This window comes from Populus alba, chromosome 8 (assembly GCF_005239225.2).
Source record: "Populus alba chromosome 8, ASM523922v2, whole genome shotgun sequence".
Classification (NCBI taxonomy): Eukaryota; Viridiplantae; Streptophyta; class Magnoliopsida; order Malpighiales; family Salicaceae; genus Populus; species Populus alba.
In genome coordinates this window covers 2,549,991-2,571,007 of record NC_133291.1, presented here as the reverse complement: position 1 = coordinate 2,571,007, position 21,017 = coordinate 2,549,991, and the positions used below count along the sequence as shown (strand labels likewise).

Below are 21,017 nucleotides of genomic sequence, written 5' to 3'. Positions count from 1 at the left end.
CTTGATGTTAAACTAAACTCACATAGTAGCAGCAATTAATTAGCTCCTCTCTGCCTCCATTTCCCTTCTCCATTTCTCTCTGATCAAGTATGGATATGCTTCAGAAACCTGCAGCGATATCACCAATCAAAGCTCCCTCACAATTCTCCTGCTCCCCGTCTTCTTCTTCTTCACCACCTTCTTGTCATCATTCCTGTCCAAGTACTTTTCCTTCTCCTTCAAAGTCTAATTCACTGAGTCTTACTTCACCTTCAGCTGCCACTCCCCCTCCTCCTCCAGTTGTTATTAGCCCTTGTGCTGCCTGCAAGATCCTTCGCCGGAGATGCGTTGACAAGTGTGTTTTAGCTCCTTATTTCCCTCCTTCCGAGCCATATAAGTTCACCATTGCTCACAGGGTCTTTGGAGCTAGCAACATCATCAAGTTTTTGCAGGTAACCACAAGACATTCTTTAGTTCCATCAGTTTTTTTTCATGGCACAGGTATCCTTCCTCCATGAGTTTGAGTCTGAGAGATTTGAATACTAAGAGAAGATTGTTTTAATGTCTTTTCAACCTCCTTTTGTTCCACTTAAGACAGGATTGTATAAACACAAAGCAATACTTACAGTTTGGCTTGAAACAGTTTTACCAAAAATTGATTTTTCCTGAAACTGTGAGGTTCTTTTTTAATGGAAATAAAAGAATGGATATTCGAGGGACAGGTAGCTTTAGAATTTTATATGGTTTAAACTTTTCATCCCCAACCATTTTTAGCTTTTCTCCGGGCAAAAGCGAAGTAGCTCGCTGCAGTGCGCGCTTCACCTGCTTTATGGAAAAAAAATTATCATAACGTTGAATTGGGGCATCACTATTTCTTGACAGAACCATAAAAAAAAGAAAAAAAAAAGAGGAGGGGCATGGCCAAATTACTTGCAAGTTTAGAAAGCCAGTCGCACACTGCACAAAGAAGTCAGAACCCAAAAAAAGTGTCCATACTAGAGGTCAATGGATGCGCTAACTCCTCCAACACAATTTGTTTAGTGTTATAGAGAAGTCCTTCCACCCCATAACTTGCACATGGGTGCGCAATATGCATCGCCAGTTCCATGGGCACGGAACTTGGAACCCATTCAAAGGGCATGTATGGAATTCCCTCTAAAAGTCATTATGTTGTCATGTTAGGAATCACATCAATCACCGTTCAAAATATTGCATTTACCACTTTCAAGATTCAATTCCAAAACTGACCATTACTGCTACCAATGTAAAAAATCGCAGGAGCTACCAGAGTCTCAGAGAGCAGATGCAGTGAGCAGCATGGTTTATGAGGCCAGTGCCAGGATTAGAGACCCCGTTTACGGCTGCGCCGGTGCGATCTCACAGCTTCAAAAACAAGTCAGTGACCTCCAAGCACAGCTTGCCAAGGCACAAGCTGAGGTGGTGAACATGCAATGCCAGCAAGCCAATCTAGTTGCTTTGCTTTGCATGGAGATGAAACAATCTCAGCAAGAACCCGTCTTGCAGCAACATCAGTACATCGACACGAGCTGCTTTCTGGACGAGAACAATCTGGGCGCGTCATGGGAACCTCTTTGGACATGATTATGCCAATCTTATGCCCTCAAGATGGGGCAGGCATCGGACATTGAAAAACATACTCATTAAGAAAAACTTCAATAAAGTAACCATATTAGCTTTGGTAGATATGTGTCATGATGGTTTCCTGGTAGTCATTTTGACCCGCGAAACCTTTGAAAACGGACTGACATTGATGGGTCTTTCTTATACGTGTAATGCTAGGAAATAAGAGAGGGAAACGTTGAAAAGAAAATATCGAAAGAAAAGGAGAGAGGATATTGATTTGTGCTAATTGTTGAATCAAATTAAAGCAGAAGTTATATATTGGTGACCTAATTTTCTAATATATCATGTTTGTTCACGACTTCCTTGTCAAACTTTGCACCTGACCTCGCTATTAATTTCTTGATTTAGTGCATTAATTTCTTCATTTAGTGCATTTTTAGGAGTGCGTTTTAAATTGTAATTAAGTGTGTTTCAAAATTGCATTGATGTTGAAAATATATTAAATTAGTATTTTTTTTAATAAATTTAAAATACTAATATAAAAAATTTTAATATATATATATATATATCCACACAGTAAATACTTTTAAAAACACAATACACTACACGAATAATCATAAAATTAATCTAACCCTAAAAAGTGTAATTTAACTGATCATGTTTTGGGTTTGTTTTTTAGAAATCATCAGTTTGAGTCTCACAGATCTCAAGACCATTAGAGGCTTACATAATCGTTAACTTCAGGACCCATGAAATTAGTCGAGGTGAACGCAAGCTCATCAAACACTCGCATTAATTTTTTTTTTTTTTAAAAAAAAACTTATAAAATTAATCTTTAATTTTGACCTTGCAACTGTTGACGTACTGAAAATAACTGCCAATGGTGGATCTGCTACCTCATTCATAGGAAAAATAAATAAATCCATGCTTTTCCCTTCATCCAACAAATTTGGAGGATCTGGACTTCTTTTGAAAGTGTAGCATACGGGAACTGCCAACCTATGTAGAATTTCTATTTGTGAAATCCCACAAATTAAAGAAACATGAATTCCCAAGTAAATGTATTCATGCAATAATATAATAGTGCACCTGATTATCTCATTTAGATAATATATGATATTTTAAGTGCTAGGGGATAATTCTAAACACCTCAACTTTCTTAGTGTCCACTTGTGTGTTAACATGAAGGAAAGCTCGAGTATAACTCCAGGTAATGGCGGAAAGAGGGGGGGTTGGTCCTGTAAAAAAATGTCCCTCCCTTTATAAATTTAATAAACATTACTAAATTTTTTTTCCCCTCTTAAATTATGATCTGACCCCTCTAAATGTTTTTATTTGCTCCGCTCCTGATTGCAGGCAAGATAAGAATAATTGTATCAAATTTAATATTTTGTGCATTGTTTTTTTTTTATAAACAGTGAGAAAATTGAGCAGGACATTAACATGTTAATATAGTGAATCCAAACCCAATTTTGTGAACATAATTTCTCCCATAACATGTAGTCGATAGCATGCATCTCGTGGGCTGCCTTACAAGAAACTCCATTGATAAGCTTTCCTAGTCTACAAAAAGAAGACACGGAACACGTCCCAATCTCTTCAATTTTTTTTCTGTTTGGAAAGACGATTGTAAACTATATTTCCTTAAATTAAAAACATTTTATTTAAAATTAATTTTTTATAATTTTACATCATTTTAATGTGCTAATATTAAAAATAAAATTAATATATTATTTTAAAATAAAAATCATTTTAAATAACAATGCTACCACAATACATGATAAATTCCCCATCGATCATGTCACGCGCATCCCACGTGTCTGTTTTGATTTACAAGCAAAAGAACAAGTCTACTCACTTTTGTGCTCTACGCCGACGACTATTTTTTTGTTATTATTGCTTTTTTTATATATTTTATTCCCCAATTCACATCACGTCAAAGTGAAATCAAAATTTCAAGGTCAGAATGTTAAATTGTGAACCACGCTAAAACATGCATCCGCTACTTTTCTTTCTTTCTTTCTTTCTTTCTTTTTTTGAGAAATTATAATTCAGAAAAAAAGGAGAAAAAAATAAATATTTAGATATAAGTCAAAGTCCCACATGGACCGTTACATCGGACCATACATGTACAGTCTTGAAGGGGCAAGACAGTGAATTCCCTTTTTTTTTTAGTTACTGGTTCATGCATTATATATCTATGCTTGTGGTTTTGGATCTACATTTAGATATCGGTGGTAGCTTACGTGCTCTATCTAGCTATATAGAAAAAACTATTTGGTAAGTTAAACAAGATTTTTTTTTTATTGTGTTTTGTATATAAATGTATTTTGAATTTTAATTTTGTATTTATAAAATTAAAATTTTAATTTATTTTACATGCAGAAATTCATTTTATAAAAAAGTTTAATGGGAGATATATTTTTTAAAATTTTTATTATTATTATTGCTTTTTTTTGATATTTTAATAATAATGTAGTTAGCTACTCAGGGTACTTCCAAACTTCACATCACCTCAAAGTGAAATCAAAATTTCAAGGTCAGAGTGTTAAATTGTGAACCACGCTAAAACATGCATCCGTTCAGTATAATGACAATCTTCCGTTCATAGCTGTACTACTTTTCTTTCTTTCTTTCTTTCTTTTTTTTTTTTCATAAATTATACTTCAGAAAAAAGGAGAAGATAATAAATATTTAGATATAAGTCAAAGTCACATATGGACCGTTACATCGGACCATACATGTACAGTCTTGAAGGGGCAATTCAGTGAATTCATTTTTTTTTAATTACTGGTTCATGCATTATATATCTATGTTTGTGGTTAGAGTGGGTTTGAAAGTGTAATTGTGGCTATATTTTAAAGTATTTTTTTATTAAAAAATATATTAAAATAATATTTTTTTATTTTTTAAAAATTAATTTTAATGTTAGCACGTCAAAATGATCTGAAAAAACTAAAAATATATTATTTTAAAATAAAAAAAATTCAAATTCAAATTTTAATTTTTTAGAAAACACTTTTCAAATACAAAAATAAATTGGTGGTAGCTTACGTGTTCTATCTAACTATATAGAAAAAATTATTTGGTGAGCTAAACAGGTTTTTCTTTATATTGTGTTTTATATATAATTGTGTTTTGAGTTTTAATTTTGTATTTATAATTAAAAACTTGATTTTAATTTAATTTACATGCAAAAATTCATTTTATAAAAACTTTAATCAGACATGTATTTTTTAAAAAATTATTTTTAAAAAATCACTACTAGAAATATTTTTTAAAAACTAATTTTTTAAAATTACAACCATTAAAATGGCATGTGAATCAAGGGTCAAGTTTTGATATTTGTATTTTTTAATAATAATAATTATGTGTGGTTCAAATTTTGTTGACCTTTCCATTGAATAAGAAAGTGCGCAAGAATTTGTTAGTAAAACAAGAATAAGTTCAAAATTGGATGAGCTTTCCTTCCGATGTATTTGTCGCTCTTGAAATAAATGTAAATGCATTAGAAATTACAAATAAATTCTATTCTAACTAGTAATCGTAAGCATATACAATCGCGTGCCTTTACATTCTATGTGATTTGCATTTACATACATTTGTATATGTGATTAAGATGACGTGTTGAAATTACTTTGCATGTTCTTGAACTTGAATAATATTGTGAATGCATAGCGTGGCAAGACGAGCAATGTTAATGTCGAAATCTAACTTGACTTGAATGGCTGATTTTAGACGCAAAACCTGTTCTTGATAGTAACTCATCAATTGGTGTTTTTTCCCATCAATGGAAGTGGATTATTGCATACTAGTTATGAAAAAAATATATATATTATAATTAGAGAATAATATAAATTATATTTTAAAATATTATTTAAAAATTTAAATTATTGAATTAAAATAATTTTTTAATATGACATTAAAATTTTGATAACTAAGTAGTTACAAGTTTAAATTTTATTATTTTTATTTATTTGATAAAAATTAAACACAAAATAATGTGAATTTGTATAAATTTCAAACTTAAATTAAGAGTTTTCACTTGAAATGATATGTTAAAAATAATATAAATTATATTTTAAAATCTCATTAAGTTATTGAATTAAATTAGTTCTTTAACACTATTTTATATTAAATAAATATAAAAATATAAATTTATATAAAAAAATATTAAAAGAAACATTAGAAACATTCATTAACCCTCGATTTTTTTTTTGGATGAATCTACTTTCCAACAATTTAATTTTATTTAGTATAAGTTAGAAAAAAACAGATTGCGAGCTAGTGGAGTGTTAATAAACACATTCCATATGATGATATGAAATAAATATAAAAATTTAAATTAATATAAAAGATGTTAAATCAATCTCCCATCATAAAAGATCTAATTAGATCCTTTATATTTTAAATTAATATAAATGTTAAATCAATCTCCCATCATAAAAGATCTAATTAGATCCTTTATACAATGTACTAGTTACAAGCGCCTTTGCATAGAAATGTTTACAAAATGCTCTATTCCTTTTTCTTTCTTTCTTTCTTTTTTTTTTTTTTTTTGATTTACATGGATGTCCGGTCAGCTTGCGCGTACCACTACTAATCCCACGACTCACTGAACATCCTGCAAACCCAGTGAGCATGGAAGGCACCGCTGGAATGACAGGCGTGCACAATGAGGTTTGAACCCAAGATGCAGATGAAGAGAACAAGTCTCTTCAACTGTTGGGCCAAGACCTCAAGTACTTCTTTTTTTTTTTTTTGTCGTGGAGGTAAAATAACATGGGGTTTCGCAAGTTTTTACGAAAGTCAATTAACAGAATAAAACAAATAAATTATATAAATTAAACTCCATACCATTTCCGTCGGTCAGTACAATTTTTTAAAACATGAACAATCATTTAATATTTCCAGAATTCATGATACACTGATTATCACCTGCCACATATATTTGTGCATAAATTTTTTACAGAATCAAGTCTTGGTAATGCGGTTGGATTTGGAATTCCTAGCTAATACCACTGAAAGAAATTAATAAATAGTATGTACAGGGGTGAGAAAAAAAAATAGAAAACCAATTAAATAGAGAAAATTAAAAAAAAATAACTGAAAAAACTAAACCATGAAAAAAACCTTATTAAACTTATTATAAATTTTAAAAAACCGATCGGTTCGATTCGATTTCAGTTTTATAAACCTGAAACCAAAAAACCCGAACTAGAAAAAACCAAGCCAAACCAGTCTGAACCGGTTTTTGTCATAAAAATCAAACCAAAACCGGTCGGTTTGAACCGGTTTCAATTTAAAAAAAAATAATTTGATTATTTAAAAAAAAAATTAAATCAAACAAAAAATGATCACCTTTACGTATACATAAGATATGACTTGACCATAATTAAGAAAGAAATTAATAAACAGCCTTTGTTGTGTTATAGAAAAAAAAAAAAACGATAAAAACTATCTCTTTCATTTACCATAACAAAAATGAAGATGCTGCAGGGATATTGGGTTACTACTCCTACTCAAATTGCATTTAGGGTACAAGAAAAGCATGCATTTAATTATAATTTTCAACAAAAAATGTTGTCTTTGTTATTTCTTGACGAGTCAAACTTCTACCTGCTTATAAAATATCCAGCTGGCATAAGTACACAACTTATCGGGACTAGCCAGCTGCCTGCTAGCTAGCCCCAATAAGTTCACATATTCTATTAATTAATTAGTATTCATGACGGTGATACTTTAAATTCTTCAGCCAGTCAAATTTAATTGCTCCATTCATGACTTCTGTACATCATTTCTAAAATCCAAAATATAAAAAAAAAAAACCTGATAACTTGATATCCTACCATCAATTATATACTTGTATAATAGCCCAATTATGTTTAATTTTGAAGTTTTCTGTTGCAATAATTATTGTTTTTTAAGATGTTTTTTTAAAAAAATATATCAAACAATATTTTTTATTTTTTTAAAATTATTTTTAATAGTAAAACATTAAAATAATTAAAAAATATTTTCAAAATACAGAAAAAAACATTATATGGGTTGAAAAGCGCGCTTATATATATTTGCTTTATGTGAGATGTGTTTCTGCATATAGGGGCTGCCACATAAGTACGTACAGTGTGAACGATGACGGAAAGTAAATCCCATCACGCGTGAAGCCATGAACCGAACAGCACTGCTTGTTGTGGGACCTTGTAATCCTTCTTGTTTATTCCTAGCTAGCTAGCTCGGTGTAAAACGTCGAGCAATGAGATAGCCCACAGTAACACCTGTTCTTCCAAGCTATCGAAAAATGGCTGCCATGCAACCTGCAAGTGGTCAGGTTGGTTTTTGCTTTTACTTGAACCTGTACACACTGCACTGGACTGGAAATACGGTGGCCTCTTGAGATTGCTGTTTGGTCACGAGACTTTCTTCTTCTTAACTGGAAAACATTAATATTTTTAGCATAACTTGTAATTGTATTTTTTATTAAATAGATAAGTTTATTTATATAAAAAAAAACATGTTTCTAAAATAAATTTAATTTAAAAATAAAAAATACGTGATGTTAAACACTACAACAAGCATGTGAAATTATATATAAAAAAAATATAGAAGTCCCATCTCAGCCTCAATACGTCTATTTCTATACCCATGCTCCCAAGCAAGCCGCGGCCCCGTGACAGCTGCCCGGAATTCTGTCCTGGTAGAATAGCGATGTCCAAGATTGCCATAAAAGCCTTGAAAGCTGCTATCTGAATCAGCAATTCCGTGGTCAAAAGAGTCAGCTTTAGGGTATAGACAAAAAAATCCTTGCCATCGCACGTGCAAGCATGCTTATTTTTTCTCTGCTAGCAAGCCTTTCCATCCCGTACGCATGCGCGTTCCTTTTCCTTTTTCTTTTTTTCTCTCTTTTTTATAAAATCTGTTCGAATCTAGAAATCTTTCTTCTCCAAGCTTCGTCATTGTTTTCTCCAGCAAGAATTTGATCAGAAAATTAATATAAATAATGTATCATAAATCTGAGCGCAAACATTAATTTAATGTCTGAGCAAGCACATATACATGAAGCTGGGGTTCTTTCCTTTAAAAACATTAATTAGCCCTACTTGTTCGTTCGTTATCCTTTAATTTTTCAAGAAAAATATCTCTCTGTTCTTTTCAAACAATGAGCTGAAAATCTTCACGTTCATACTGCGCACGTAAGGTGTAAACCCTAGGGTTACTCCAGGAAAAATTAATGTCGACTTTGTCAAAAAAAGAACATGGCACTGTAATTTTCTTGGTCAACTGTGCTAGTTTTGAGCCATCGCGATCCCCTTCTCCCTTTAATTACGAACTTTTTTTTTTTTTTTTTTTTTTTTACGTAGGTATCCAGGCTAGCTTGCGCGCACCACGACTAATCCCACGGCTCACTGAACATCCTGCAAACCCAGTGAACATGTAAGGCACCGCGGGGATAACAGGTATGCAAGGTAAAGTTTGAATCCAGGATGCAGAGAAATGAAACAAGTTCCTTCAACCACTGGACCAAGACCTCAAGTGCATTAATTACGAACTTCTTGTTCATTTACGAGGCTGTTTGGTAATCCTGCATGTGTGGAGCATGGGTCACGTAGAGCATCAACGTTATCCTCGTAGGGAGGCAATTGCAATGAAAATTCTTTATGGATTTAATTATCAATTAGGGGAGAGTATTGACTAGTCTTGAAATTGAAGGATCGAGAAACTGCGAGAGGTTTTGGTTCGTGAATCCATCAATCCACGAGTTGATTTCTAATCAAGTCGTCGAAGTCCACATTATTTTGCTTTTCTAGAACGACTAAGCCATCAATTCGGAGAGTTTAATGTTTACAATAAAATCCGTGACTCACCTCTTGATAGCAATACAGATCATGCGATTTTAATGATGAGTTCTCTCTTTTTAATCTCTCTATTATTTTTATTGTATCGGTGAAAATTCTAAATCTTAATCTAATACTAGATTAATAATTATTATGTTCGCATCTCAATTAATCATGATCATTGGGATGAATTGCAAAGTTATTATTTATTAGCATTAAACTAGTTTAAGGCTTGCGCTATATTGTAAATTGAATTAAAAAAAATATTGCAACCTCTCATTAATCCAACCTCTCATCTAATTAAACATTACAAAAAATATTCTAATTATAAAGAACTGTTTGTTGTTGTTATTAAACTCGGCTTGCCGGGTGAATCTTGCAAACTCTCATTAATTTAATATTTTACTTAGCTCAAGTTTAAAATTAAATTGTATTAGAGTTTTTTCAGCGTGACCAATTCAACTTGACCAATGCAAAGACAAGCCGACTGATCAATAAAAAACTTTTTAAGATAAAATTGAGAAAAAAAATGATAAAATTCTAGGACAGGGAACTAGTTAGGGTTAGAAAATGTATTAGTATCTATAGCATGTCTTATCCAAGATAAGTTGTATTTTGTGGTTTAGATGCAGTTTTAAAGGTAATGATATGTTTTTAATTGATGATCAGTGTATAGATTATAATAAAGATTTATTCTTATAAATAAACCAGACATTTTGAATTCATTGTAGGCTTATGTGCTTAAATAAATTTTAGTGGGAAGAGCTCATATATAGGTGTTCCTACGAGGGTTCACCTATCTTGAAAAATAAAAGAGTTTTTCATAACTCGTATATTGTGATGAAAAATATTTTGAATTAAAATTTATGAATACCTGAAATAATTATTGAAAATTTCTAGTCAACTTCTAGTATTTTAATGTCAACCTACTTATAGGGTCAACATTTATACTAGAATATTGATAATTAATTCTCATAAATTAAAATCTTTAAGATTATTGAAATATTAGCCAAGTTATCATGAATTCAATAAACTTGTTATTAAATAAAAAAAATGCATGCAAATGTATTTTTTGAGTTTTTGTTTATGTATAAAAAATGCTAAATCATACCATATGTTTTTATGTATGTGTGTGTGTGTATTTTAAGTAAGATATGATTTTTATGAGACTTGATTGAATGCATATCAAATAAATATAATTTTTTTTTTGGAAAATGAAAATCTTTTTTAGAAATTTTTGAGATTTCGATGAAAAGAAGATATTTTAATATCAAGTTAGCATCTTATAGTATAATTCTACAGTCTTAATATTAAATAAAAATATTGTAAAAATATACGAGAGACCCATAAATAATTTTAAATTGAATCCTTGAAATTTAATGTTTATAATTTTTATCAATTTATTTGGGGACTAAAAAAAAGCTATTTTTATTCTAAAATATTGTAAATTGTAAATAAATATTTTGTCATGATTGTTAGCTGTGAGAAGTGAGAACATGTTTTCATTTGTTAGAGAAACATCTCCGGCTGTAACCTGTACTGGGACAAGAGCACGTTGAACACTCCCAAGTCTTCCCTTTTGACGATGCTTTAGCTAGAAGGTCAAGTTTTCACTCTATGAGGATGTCGACACATAATACAACGATTTGGAGTAAAAAACATAAAAAATTAACCAAAAAGCTTAAGCTTTTAAAATGGAAATTAAATTACTTTAGTTAGACCTGGAATATTTAAAGCTTGATATGAGAAACCCAAAAAAAGAAAACCCCTAAATATTTCTTGCACTTGTAACTGAAAAAGGGTGGTTAACATCCCTAGCAAGCTGTGAATATTCCAATACTTTACTAGATTTCTCTTCCATTATAATCATCCTATTAATTTACGTGTTTATAAATTCATCTATCATTAATTAATCAAAACCAATTAATTAACTAAAAACCACCACCTGCGCGATTGACGCACAAGAATTCTGTGTTCTGATTAATTAATCAATAAACCTTTTTTCCCTCCAAATTTGTTTCCCTCCCAGCTAATTTGTCATGGCCATGGCAGGACCCTGCAGGTTGAACGCGAAAACTTAAGCTGAATAAATATATTTCTTACTTGGATCAAATTAAACCAAGAATTCAAGACACCGCCTGCACTATAAAAATACAAGTTCTGCTTGCTTGTTTTAGCTACATGCACCAAACCACACCCAACTTGTCCAGACTCTGTCATTTGATGCTCTTAATTTCCACTCCCGACTCTAGCCACTACCAGAAAATCAATAAATACAAACGGAAATACCGATGGAATATTTCCGTCGGTAAAAGCCCTCGGAAATTTACCGATGGAATTATTCCCTCGGTATATACCGAGGGAATTACCGTGGGGAAAAAAAATTACAAAAAAAAAAAAAAAAAAGATGACATGTCATTTTTTACCAACAAAATTACTGACGGAATTTATTCCGTCGGTAAACTGTGAACATTGTTCATCATATCAATTACAAAGGGATTTACCGACGGAATTTTCCATTAGTATTTTCCAGAGAGCTCCAGAACTGTTCATCTTCCAATTGCACTGTTAATTGTTTTATTTTATGGACAAAATCACCGACGGATTGAAAATTCATCGGCGTGTTTTGGCGGTTTTCTGAAAATATTCAATTGATTTAAAATTTTCATTTAAATATTACAGACGGAATCACCGACGGATTGAAAAATCATCGGTAATTTTTTACGGTTTCTGAAAATTTTTTACGAAATTGAAAATTTAAATTAAATATTACCGATGAATTTACAGACAAAATAATTAAAAAATATTAATATTCAATTATCCATTGGTAAATCCGTCGGTAACGCGCCCTAATAAAAAACCTGAATCTGCTTATTTCACAAGAGACAGACTCATTATTTTTTTTTTTTTTTCTTCTTCTTCTTCGCTATATGTAAAAAACATCAATATCTATTTCTTTCTCTTATTTTCTCTCCTCATCTCCTTCTCTTTTCCTCCATGCTCGGGTATGTCTTATTCTTCTTTCTTTTTTTATCCTCTTAGTTTTTTTTAACTAATATGCTTCACAATTTTTTTTTTCCCTAGCTTCACTTGCAAGTATATTAAGGTAAGATCTTTCTTTTTTCTTTTTCTTTTTTCATGATTTTTTCACTATATTTTTTTTTATTTAATTTTAATTGATTTTGTTCTTAATAATTTTATAAATGTTGTTGTGAGATTTTATTTTTTTTCATATGAGATCAATTTTTAGTTGATTTATTTATAGGATTTTTAAATTTTTAGCAATTGCAACTTCATTTTTTTCATATGAATTTTTTTAGTTGAATTAATTTTTTTGTTTTATTTATTTGTTGCAAATTTGTTTGAGTTGATTTTCTTATTATTTTTTCCAAGCATTTTGAGTATATATTATACAATGTTGATTTATGTTAATTTAATTATTTTATAATTTTATAAAATAAATTTTTTTTAAAATGTTTTTAAATAATTACTGATGGATTTACTGATGGAAATTTCCGTCGGTAATTAAAAAATATTTTTACCTACGCGTCTATCCGCCAGTAAATCCGTTGGTAATATTATTACTGACAGAATTATTGACGGACAAAAAATTATTGACGAAAGATTCACCGACGGAAATTCTTCATCAATGATTTAGTCAGTAAATTAATTACCGATGGAATATGTATCTTACACCGATAAAAAAATTCCGTCAATAAAACTGTTAAATCTTGCAGTGAGCCTTGCAGATATTCTGCGTGAATATGAGACAATTGAGATCTGATTAAATGTTTATATGTCGCTGTTGACGACGGAAAAGAGAGGCGTCGTGGTGTGAACACCTTGAAACTATCAAAGACGGATCAAGACGTACGTATTTGTAGCCATAGATAATAGAAGGAGCTTCACTGCTTGAAGGGATATATGAACATGATTGATCTTTTGGCGGAAGCCATTGGCGGTGTCAAAGTAATGTTAAATCTCCGCCTTTTGTTTCGTTTCGCTTTTGTCAAACAGCAACTCGTAATATTCTTTAATTGATATGTTAAAATTAGCAACAGTCAAGATCTTTTATCTAAGAGCTATCGACTTCAATTGGACTGTTATTACCTGTTAAAGCTGCCGTTGCAAAAATCAAACATTCCAGAACAAGAATTCTTGCATACTTGTATTCATAGTTGTTTGAAGAATTGTGGGTGGAGTTTCTGGATCTATGCTGGTTAGAAATATAATTGTTGTTGATTTGCAAAATATTTTTTACTCGGAAATATATTAAATAATATTTTTTTATTTTTTAAAAATTATTTTTGATATCAGCACATTAAAATGATATAAAAATACTAAAATAATATTAATTTGAAATAAAAAAAATATAAAAAATTTAAAAACATTTTTAAAATATAAAATTAAACAGATTCAAAACATGTCGCTTTATCTCCTCTCAGCATGGATGTATGTAGGCATGTGTTCTGTTCTAGATGCAAAACAGGACCAGGAACTAACTCTTGGGCTTCTAGGAATTGTGGGTTGAGCCTTACTTGTGAATCTAGCTCAGTAGGGGTTCTACTGGAAATCTGTGCTTTCGTAACAGAAATTGAATTTTCTATGAGAAAAGAGGACCAAATTTAACTTTCACTATTACGGTTTCTAATACAAGATACGTCGCTAGCCTGCTATCTAATTCTCATTTTTTGCCACGAAATAAAAGCTTTTTTCAATTGAGTCCCTAACACTTGCAATTTTTTAACCGGGTGCTTGCTTAAATCAATATCCCTTTATCACAAAATTCTCAGATTGTGCTTTTTTAAGAAAATTGATGGAAAATCTAACACACATGGATAGAATGACAATTGATTCTTTTGCTGTTCGTCACAAAATTGAGAATTGGATAACACAGTGGTTTTCCCTTTCGGATTTGATTACATAATCAAAATCTCCTTCGGGAAATTCATTTGTTCGCTGCAATGAGGCCCGGCCCAAGAAGGCTTTTGCGCGAAGATACGTCTCCGAAATTACTTCCTTTCCCTTTCCTCATGGGCCTTTTCGAATCGTAATCCACGAGTTTTCCCAAAAATAAAAATAAAAATAACTTTAACTTCTTTAGCTACCTTGTCCATAGCAATGGACCGCACCTAAATCAGTATATTTGAGAGTAGAATTGTTTTTTAAAATATTTTTTATTTAAAATTTAATTAAAATATATTTTTTATTTTTTAAAATTGATTTTTAATGTCAGCATTACATCAATTTAAAAATATTCAAAAAATTTAATGAAAAACTAGTTCAACAACCGCAACCCCAAAAATATTTCCTGCAAGATAAAAATTATTGGTTCCTGCATGCATGATTCACGCAGAACTGCCTTCTATGGTGATGAACAAGGTGTTGCTCGAGGAAAAGTAACCACAAAATAGACACGTCACTTATTTTTCAAGGTCCTGAATATTGACTGGGAGCAGGAGTACAGTCAAGTTTTTGCTTCTTTTGAAATGGAACATGCTAAGCTAACCTGACCACAGCTCTGCCGGGATTGTCAATCTGTGGAGTTGCGGTTGCCTTAATGCAAACCCCGACACATTCTGCCAGTATTAAAGGGATGTTTAAAAGTATAATAATAATTTTTTTTAAAAGTGTTTTTAGTTTAGAAAATATATTAAAATAATATATATATATATATATATATTTTTTTATTTTAAAAAAATTAATTTTGATATTAGTATATTAAAATAATTTGAAAACATAAAAAAATTATTAATTTAAAACAAAAAAAAAAAACCTTTAATATTTAGCGTTTCTAGACTTGCAAATCACATGTAGTGACTATTTAATAATGTGGCTACGTATGAAGATGAGATCAAACCACATAAATATATGCTTGGTTAAGTTAAAACATGGATTTTGTTTTGGTGAAACCTGCCATGAATTGAGGCTATACTTGAAATTTAACAAAAGCAAAAAAATTGAGCTTTACAAATAGCAGCTCATCTCGGTTTTTCCAGAACAGACATTAACGTTGGGAGACGAAACACGGGTTAGCTCAGAAATTCCAAGGTCAATGGAAAGTTATTGCGGCATATGAAACTTGTCTCCATTAACTGTGTGTATATTCAATTAATTGGACCACCCTCAAAGTAGTCTATCGACGGTCTTGGAAGGGAAGGAACAGTGGAATGTCTTCATCGGTGGATTCTTAAACGATCTTGAGACCTTTGCACATTTGGATCGCTGACTGATTTAATGGTTATGCAGCTGCAAAACTGGCCATGAAATTCAGAACCTCCTGTCAAAACGTTGTAGGATTTAATGGCAAGGCCTGTCATAACTCATCTGGAACTTTAAGAAGAAATGCTACGAGCGCATAAATGTAACAACATAAATTTTAACACGGGTTAGCTCATAAATCCCATGAACTATTGATTGTAATTAGCAGACAAGTCTTGCTGTAAGCAATGGGACAAGGTACAATGAAATGGCCGGCTCTGCTGCCACAAGTAGAGCATGATTGTTTCCCAGGAGCCTAATCATCATGAACTGGCTCCTCTGTTTCACCAAGGTCGTGTTTTCGGTTCGCTGAAAACCTCGCATGCTCTAGAAGGAAGATCGTCAGACAAGAAATATCCTTAGCTGGCCCAGTTTATGTGGACTTAATGAGGCTCAGATTAACCAGAGAATCTAGATCATTACAAGCCCATTGGGCTACCACTCGAAACCTTATGCCAGACGACGACGCAGAATTTCACGCAAAGGCCGAAGCGAAAAAAGGGCTACACGGCCATCGAGTGAACTCCCTGAGCCACTGATAAAATCACACAAAGGCGAAACATTTTACAAATCCGAAAACTTTCTGTTTGGTAGCCGAGAAAGAGAGGAGAGAAAATGAGCGGACCATCAAAGAAAGTAGTGGATGTGGCATTTAAAGCATCGAGAACCATCGATTGGGATGGGATGGCTAAGCTTTTAGTCTCTGATGAGGCTCGCAAAGAGTTCGCTACACTTCGTCGCGCGTTCAACGAAGTTAACTCCCAACTCGAGACCAAGTTCAGCCAGGTCTCACTCCCTCCCTCCCTCTAGATCTCTTCCCTTTTTTTATTCTTTTTTTATGAATTTCTTCGTTTCTGGATATAGAATTCTGGTTAACTGTATTGTATTTAATTTGCATATATTTTCTTAATCATAAAGATAGGGATTTTATATTTATCTCGATCATTTTTATGATCGTTGGCATCTTTAATTTAATTTTTTATTTTAATTTTGACCAGGGATTTCGTTGGGATTTTGGAAATGGGTCTGGTTTGCATTGAAACTACTTTGTTGCCAATGAAAATTAAAATGAGAAATTAGTGATTGATCTGTTCTCGTACTGTACGGTTATATGGCGGATAATTTATTGTTGGATTGATGAGAGAATTAAAATAGCTGCAACAAGAAAAGGGAATTATTTTGCAGTAATGTTAGCAGTTGTAAATGTCGGTTTTTCAAGCTGCATTGCACTCAATTGTATCTCCAATAGCAGCAGAGACCTATTAATAGTGCATACGTTGAGGGGCACTCGTGCTTGTCCATTATGAGTGACTTCGTATGCCCAAAAGCAGCTCCATGAAAGTTGTTCCTGCTGTTCTTACTTTTGATTTTCAGCTTTCTAGGTACCTTTTCTAGTGATTGTGAGTATTGTTTAATGATTGTTGATTGTTTTATTGTGCAGGAACCCGAACCCATTGACTGGGAATATTATAGAAGAGGAATTGGCTCTCGCTTGGTGGACATGTACAAACAGGCATATGAAAGTATGTTTCATTATTCATTCGCAGACGTGACTCTCATTCTTTTCGTTTACCTGATTTACGTTGTAGTATAACTGCTGCCTTGTGCTGATTGATACCTGTTTACTTGATATGTTGTTGTTAATTGCTGGTGTCAATGATGTTGCTGGAAGTTACTTGTGTAAGGTTTCCTTGTCTATATTGGATAAATAGTTTAACTTGGGACACTATTGATACTAAATGATTTATTATTTCTAGCAACCATCTGCTTTGGGTTGATTTAAAATGCATCCTCCTTTAGATGATTAGATGTTTATTGAACTGTTTTATTGACTTAACCAGGTATAGCATTTAGCATGATATGTGGAAACTGGAAAGTTTTGACCTTGGATTCATATGCTGACACTCATCGAGTGCTTAAACTTTTAATAGCTAGCGGCATATATATATCTCTTCATGTTTTTAGCGGAGCAGAAAGACATGTTATCCCTGCTTCAGGCCTCACTGTTTTAATTACCCTTTAATAGTTGATCTCGAGGGAACACTTAATGGATGGACTTCCCTGCCATTGGGGTCTAAAAATATCTTCCAAAGTTGAATTTCAGCTGAACATCTATGGATGACGGGTCTCTTTGTTTGATCTTCTCATATTAATTCATATTAAGAGGTTTTGTGAGATGGTATTATGAAAGCTATCCAATGTAATGTTATCATCCATCCTTTAAACCTCATGTGATGTTTTTTTCTCTTTATAAGCTATATTGAAAACCTGTCTGATGTTTCTGAATCTGCTTATGATTCAATCTATAACCAAAGCCTGAAAACTTTTACCCTTTACTTGCTTATAAAAATGAAAGGAAAAAAAATTACCATTTCCTCACATTTCTAAAAGTTCCTTTGCTTTCTGTTTGTTTTATTATTTTGTAAGTATATTGTTTTGTTTCTATGCTTCAGAAACTCACCTTAATGCCTTGTTTTGTTTGCTATGTGTTTTATACTGTTATTAAGTTGATTTATTAATATTTGTTAGGTTGTCTCTTGTTTGATACTGATTTCCTTCCCTGGCATGTGTTTGCCCAATGCATGAATGATGCTTAGACTTATACTTTAGATTCCTTAAACCAATCTTAGTTCCTGCACTTTGTGTGAACTGTTTTGTTGCCTACAATGGAGTGTGTTTTGTCTGCTTTAGGTTTGGTCCATAATGTAAGTAGTGTTCTTTTTGCATTTTTTCAGTTCTAAAGTATAAAGCAAGTGTACATAGAATCATAGCTCTGCTATCTTATTGGATCAGAATCAGTGTGTGACAGGAATATATTCTGGATATTCATCCTTATAATGTCTGGTTACTAAAATGGAGCCACTTTCTATCAGAATACTGAATTGAGCCAACTTGTCCATATTTTTTTTGCAGGCATAGAGATCCCCAAGTTTCAAGATAAAGTGACTCCAGAATACAAGCCAAAATTTGATCAATTGGTGTGAGCCAATAGTGCAATTCTGATTGTTATAGTGGTTTTTTAAACTTGTCTCTTGCAACCACCCCTCCCTCGCTCACTCTCTCTTACAGTATATATTCTCTTTTGGTTTTGCAGTTGGTGGAATTGAAAGAAGCAGAGCAACAATCCCTGAAGGAGTCTGAGCGTCTGGAGAAAGAAATTGCTGAAGTTCAAGAATTGAAGGTGAATGGAAATGGATACGTCATCTTTTATTTTTATTTGTGTCCGGTTTATGATTTCTAACCACCAGACATCAATTTGAGCAGACAAAAATCAGCACCATGACTGCTGAGGAGTACTTTGAGAAGCATCCTGAGCTGAAGAAAAAGTTTGATGATGAAATCCGCAATGACTATTGGGGTTATTGATCACATTAGCTGATTTTGGCACCAACCCTGAAATTCTGAACTTGTGGTGTTTTCCTTATTCCTTTTACAATAATAATTTCTAAAAGGTTGCTCCCAGTTTGTAGAATTTGACCTTCAACAATGCCCATGTCAAATGCTAAACTTCACTTGGACAGGCAGGTTGGGGATTTACAAAGCGGCGTGCTTACTTTGATCAGCATCAATTGTTATCGATCTCTTTTTTACATTTTAAACTGTTTATTATGAAAATAATCCAGGTGTGATTAACATTTTAAACACTCATTCTGGATTGCAGTCCATTCTATTTTGAGAGCAAGGCTTTTTTTTACCAACGTCCGGTGGAAACAAGTTCTGTCTGTAGCTCTTGTATGAACTTTTGAGGTTCATAAACATAAATATGATGAATACAATTTTTGCGTAGCTTTCACAGCTGCTGCTTGTTTTTCCCTTTTCTTTTCCATATTCCTAATGGAATCCCAGACTGACTTCACCGTTGATTGAATTATGTACCTTCCGAAACTGTCATCAAATAATCATCGTAGATGCTGCTAAGGCTGACTCAAGGCTCTTTGAAGATTCTAGAGAGGCTAATGATTATTCTTCATAAAAAATATAAACAAAAAACAAAAGGGATCATTCTTGAATGTTGAAGTGTTAGATTATGAGTTGGTTTGTTCCTTGCTCTTTATTGAAAAGTTTTATGGTGTTAAATGAACAATTAGGGATATTTAATTTTTTAAAAAAAAATACAAAAATATGAGTAAAAAAAAATTTCTAAGTGAAATATATTTTTATCATTTTTAATAGGTTATAAATTTTATTTTATTTTTTTTATGTTTATTTTTTAAAAAAAATAGTATCAGAAAATAACTAATTGGATACTGCACCTTAAAATCTCTCTTTTTGCATCGGATTTGAACTTATAAAAAATTTTAGAAGAAAAAATTCATATTAGAAAATGAAAAACTTCACGGAAGTACTTCATTAAGTAAAATTAATAAAAAAAAAAAAAAAGTTGATATGCCTAAATGAGAAAGATTAAATCGATATATTTAATTAAGATAAAAGTTAAACTCGGTATGCCAGTAGCGAGGTTAAGTTTGAAAAACATGTCATCGAAGTACTTGATTGAGAATGTAAGTCAATGTAGTAAAAGGAAGAAAAAAATCGAGTGCGGGGTTGAGAAAACATGTAAAGCTGGCGAGCTAATAGCGGATTATCTTATTCTTACAACAAGAGGCGAATAACTTAGAAAACCTTCAACCTATTACTTACTGGTCGCAGGCTAACTCATGGATATAGGCTTTTATATGTTTTTTTTTTTTCCTCTGATGGCTGTTCGTGTTTTTATGGCTGTGCCCACATGAATATTGGGCTCTTTTTTCATTTGTAAATTGTGATTCATGTTCTTGTGCTGGGAGAGGATATTTTCCCTCCCTCCCTCCCTTTGCAGGCACAGAGATCCCCAAGTATGTTGACAAGCATAAACTCGATGCATCGTCGCGCATCGCGAAGTCATAAACGTTTAGTATCGAACATTCGACGTTCGTGTCCTCTGGGTCTGGTTCAGTTAGTGATTATTTCTCGGAGTCAGATGCTCGTTGTTTTGCCTGTGAACCAAAATTATGTTTTTTTCTTCTAAGAAGTCGGTATGCATGTATAGAAGAGGCGACGCCAAGTCTAATAACCACTATGACACGGATTAATCTGATCATGATAGCAAAAATGGGATGCTGATTTTGACTGGTTTTGAACCAAATACATCCATGAATCTTCTTTGAATAAAAAATTATAAAAAAAAACCTTAAATTAGTTTATAAAAATCATACCAAATATAATTTTACTCTCAAAAAGCCATCAAATCCCAATAACGTTTGTACTTTTCATGTGTTAACTACAAGCGGGTGGATGCTGGATGGAGATAAAGATACAGAAAATGCAAAATTAAACACCATCCTTGCAAATGATTAATTGAATGCAGTAAGATTCGGA

The 21,017-nt window shown here is 32.3% G+C and overlaps 2 protein-coding genes across 2 annotated transcripts; both read left to right on the top strand.

Annotated features, from left to right (window-relative positions):
• LOC118052420 (LOB domain-containing protein 1) lies at positions 1 to 1,918 on the top strand. Its single transcript, XM_035063398.2, has 2 exons — positions 1 to 431; positions 1,258 to 1,918. Exons 1-2 carry the CDS (start codon positions 90 to 92, stop codon positions 1,579 to 1,581), a joined length of 666 nt encoding a protein of 221 aa, XP_034919289.1. The 5' UTR covers positions 1 to 89; the 3' UTR covers positions 1,582 to 1,918.
• A 14,268-nt stretch (positions 1,919 to 16,186) lies between these two features.
• Positions 16,187 to 19,352, top strand: LOC118052421 (ATP synthase subunit d, mitochondrial). Its single transcript, XM_035063399.2, has 5 exons — positions 16,187 to 16,445; positions 17,101 to 17,182; positions 18,573 to 18,637; positions 18,754 to 18,840; positions 18,924 to 19,352. The coding sequence occupies exons 1-5, from the start codon at positions 16,275 to 16,277 to the stop codon at positions 19,023 to 19,025; spliced, it is 507 nt and encodes a 168-aa protein (XP_034919290.1). The 5' UTR covers positions 16,187 to 16,274; the 3' UTR covers positions 19,026 to 19,352.
• The last annotated feature ends 1,665 nt before the right edge of the window (positions 19,353 to 21,017 follow it).